The following is a 2,357-nucleotide window of genomic DNA, read 5'->3' as shown; positions in this document are numbered from 1 at the left end:
AAACTGAAGCTGGCACTGACATTATGTGGGTAACGGGCCTTGACTCACTCTCACAACGTAGTCGCTCGCTTGCTGTGTACTCGGTTGCACCAGCGATATCACATGATTCTACAGACATTTAGTAACAAAAATGCCAATTTACCCCTTCAAGCTACTCTTACAACCTTAGAGTAAGACAGGGAGCACAAGTGCCTTAATTCCGCGAAGTTTCATCCTTCAACACAAATAACAGCAATGCCAAGTGCTCGAGTCGAGTAAATTCTTAATGCTGTTGGCCAGGTCGATCTGACGAGAAATCTCATCGTCTGACCCACCGTTGATATTTACCACACTACCTAGGTAAGTGAATCCTTCCAAAACATCCAAAATCTCTCCACATGCTTGAATAGACTGAACTGCTTCATCCAACAAGCCACCAAATCCCAGGACCTTGGTCTTGTCCCAAGAGACATTTAATCCCTGTGGCTTTACATTATCCTGAAATTTCTCGAGAGCACTCACTAGCATCTCTGGCAACCCCGCTAGGATAACTGCATCATCAGTAAAGTCAAGATCAGTAACCCTGAAATCATTGATTGAAACTCCACAGCTACTTTGACTTACAGCACGGCCAAGTACCCAACCCATGTGCATGTTGAAAAGTGTGGGGGCAAGGACACATCCATGTTTTTCTCTAGCACTTACTGGGAAGCAGTCGGATGTTCCTTCCCCACACTCGACAGCACTCACAGTATTTGAATTCAGGCCAGCAGTCAGATAATTTAACCTTGTAGGGATCCCACGGAGTCAAAGCACTTCCCATAGCACTGCCCAATTTATTGAGTCAAACGCCATCTTGAGATCCACATAAGCTGCAGGCAGACTTTGTTGATACACAAGGTGATGTTCAACAAGAACTTGATGAGCATGGATGCAGTCAACTGTAGACTTTTGGGGTGTGAATCTGGATTGCTCAGGCCTCTGCAACTTCAGCAATTGGTTCCGCATACGTCTCGTCTCGGGAGAATGTGAGCAAGAGCCTTGCCTGGCACACTGAGAACTGTAATACCACGGCAAATACAACAGCCACGCTGGTCTCCTTTCCATTCCCAGACAGGGGTGACCAAACCCCTTGTCAAGTCAGGAGGAATGATACCAGTCCACCAAATGCTTCTATGACTGCTTGTAGTGCCCTGATCATGGCTCCCCCCCTCCTCGGTGGATCAGTTCCACTGGAAGGTCACAAACACCAGCTGTTCTACCAATTTTCAGCCTGTCGACTTCTTGATTTCCTCTAGAAAAGGTATGGTCATCAGCTGGTGGGAGAGCAGTCAGTGGTTGTACGCCAGTCGATGGATGCTCTCCACTGGGAGGTTCAGCCATAAGCAACTGTTCAAATTACTTAGCCTAACTGTCATAAAGACTTTGTAGTTACTTGTAGAGAAGTATATTTTAGACTTGTGGTCGAGCGGCTTTTATATCTTGTAGTAGTTTCCCCACCAGATGTCATGTAGTGACGGGAGAGGTAAAGAATAGTATGGGACTATTTTTATTTGTCTTGGAAATATTAAACAGGTATAAGAGTATAAGTCCCGGGTAGCTACCTTCCTGTCTCGCTATCTCTCTCTCTTTCTGTTCTAAGGCTAATCTCCGTCTCGACCTCTCTCTAGGGTCGCTTGTCTCCTTCTTCTAGCCTGTTCGGTGGCTAATCTCCGTCTGAGCTCTCTTTCCTAAATTCTGGTGTAGCAGGGGTGTGTCACGTGTGTTCCTCGTGGGTGGACTAGCTGACAGCTAACTGCATCATCTCCTTACTGGCCGCTGTCGTCAGCTTTCCTCAGTATTAAGAGTGTGTAAGCATGCTTAGCACTGCTCGATTCTCGCAGACACAACACCTTCTCATCATTTGACTTCCTGCTTCTATCTGTCTCTCTATCTATCTATCTATTATGGTTTGCAATTATAATATGGAGACCTACCACATAACAAGCTTATACTGACTCACCCCCAACACGAGCCGTCCAGCTGCTGTCCGAACAAAGTTAACCTGAGGGGTGGATCTGGCGTGGAGCTTCTTCAGGGCTCAGTAAGCAGCATGAAGGTCATATGCATGAAAACAACCTTCCACCTCCTCAGTAATTTCACTAACATAAATCTCCTTTGTCATTTCTTAGCAAAACTCATACCCATCGATTTAGAAGTCTGTGATGCTCCCAGTCTCCAGTCAGTCTGACAGCACAACTCTCCTCAGCTATGGCCAGTGTCCTCAGCAAGACAAAACCCCTCATTGATTTCAGGAACCTCTCCACCACACTCATCATCTGCTACCAGGGTAAAATGTCTAAATGTATCCCATCGTTTAACAGGGTCCTCAGCAGTAC

The 2,357-nt window shown here is 46.2% G+C and overlaps 1 protein-coding gene across 1 annotated transcript; it reads right to left on the bottom strand.

Annotated features, from left to right (window-relative positions):
- Positions 1 to 216: 216 nt before the first annotated feature.
- LOC145410026 (uncharacterized) lies at positions 217 to 633 on the bottom strand. The gene has a single exon (XM_080280245.1). It carries the CDS (start codon positions 631 to 633, stop codon positions 217 to 219), a length of 417 nt encoding a protein of 138 aa, XP_080136371.1.
- Positions 634 to 2,357: the final 1,724 nt, after the last annotated feature.

Source organism: Coenobita brevimanus, chromosome 84 (genome assembly GCF_032717465.1).
Source record: "Coenobita brevimanus isolate Jiangsu-jjx chromosome 84, ASM3271746v2, whole genome shotgun sequence".
In the NCBI taxonomy this organism is placed as follows: domain Eukaryota; kingdom Metazoa; phylum Arthropoda; class Malacostraca; order Decapoda; family Coenobitidae; genus Coenobita; species Coenobita brevimanus.
This window is presented reverse-complemented; position numbering and strand designations above follow the sequence as displayed.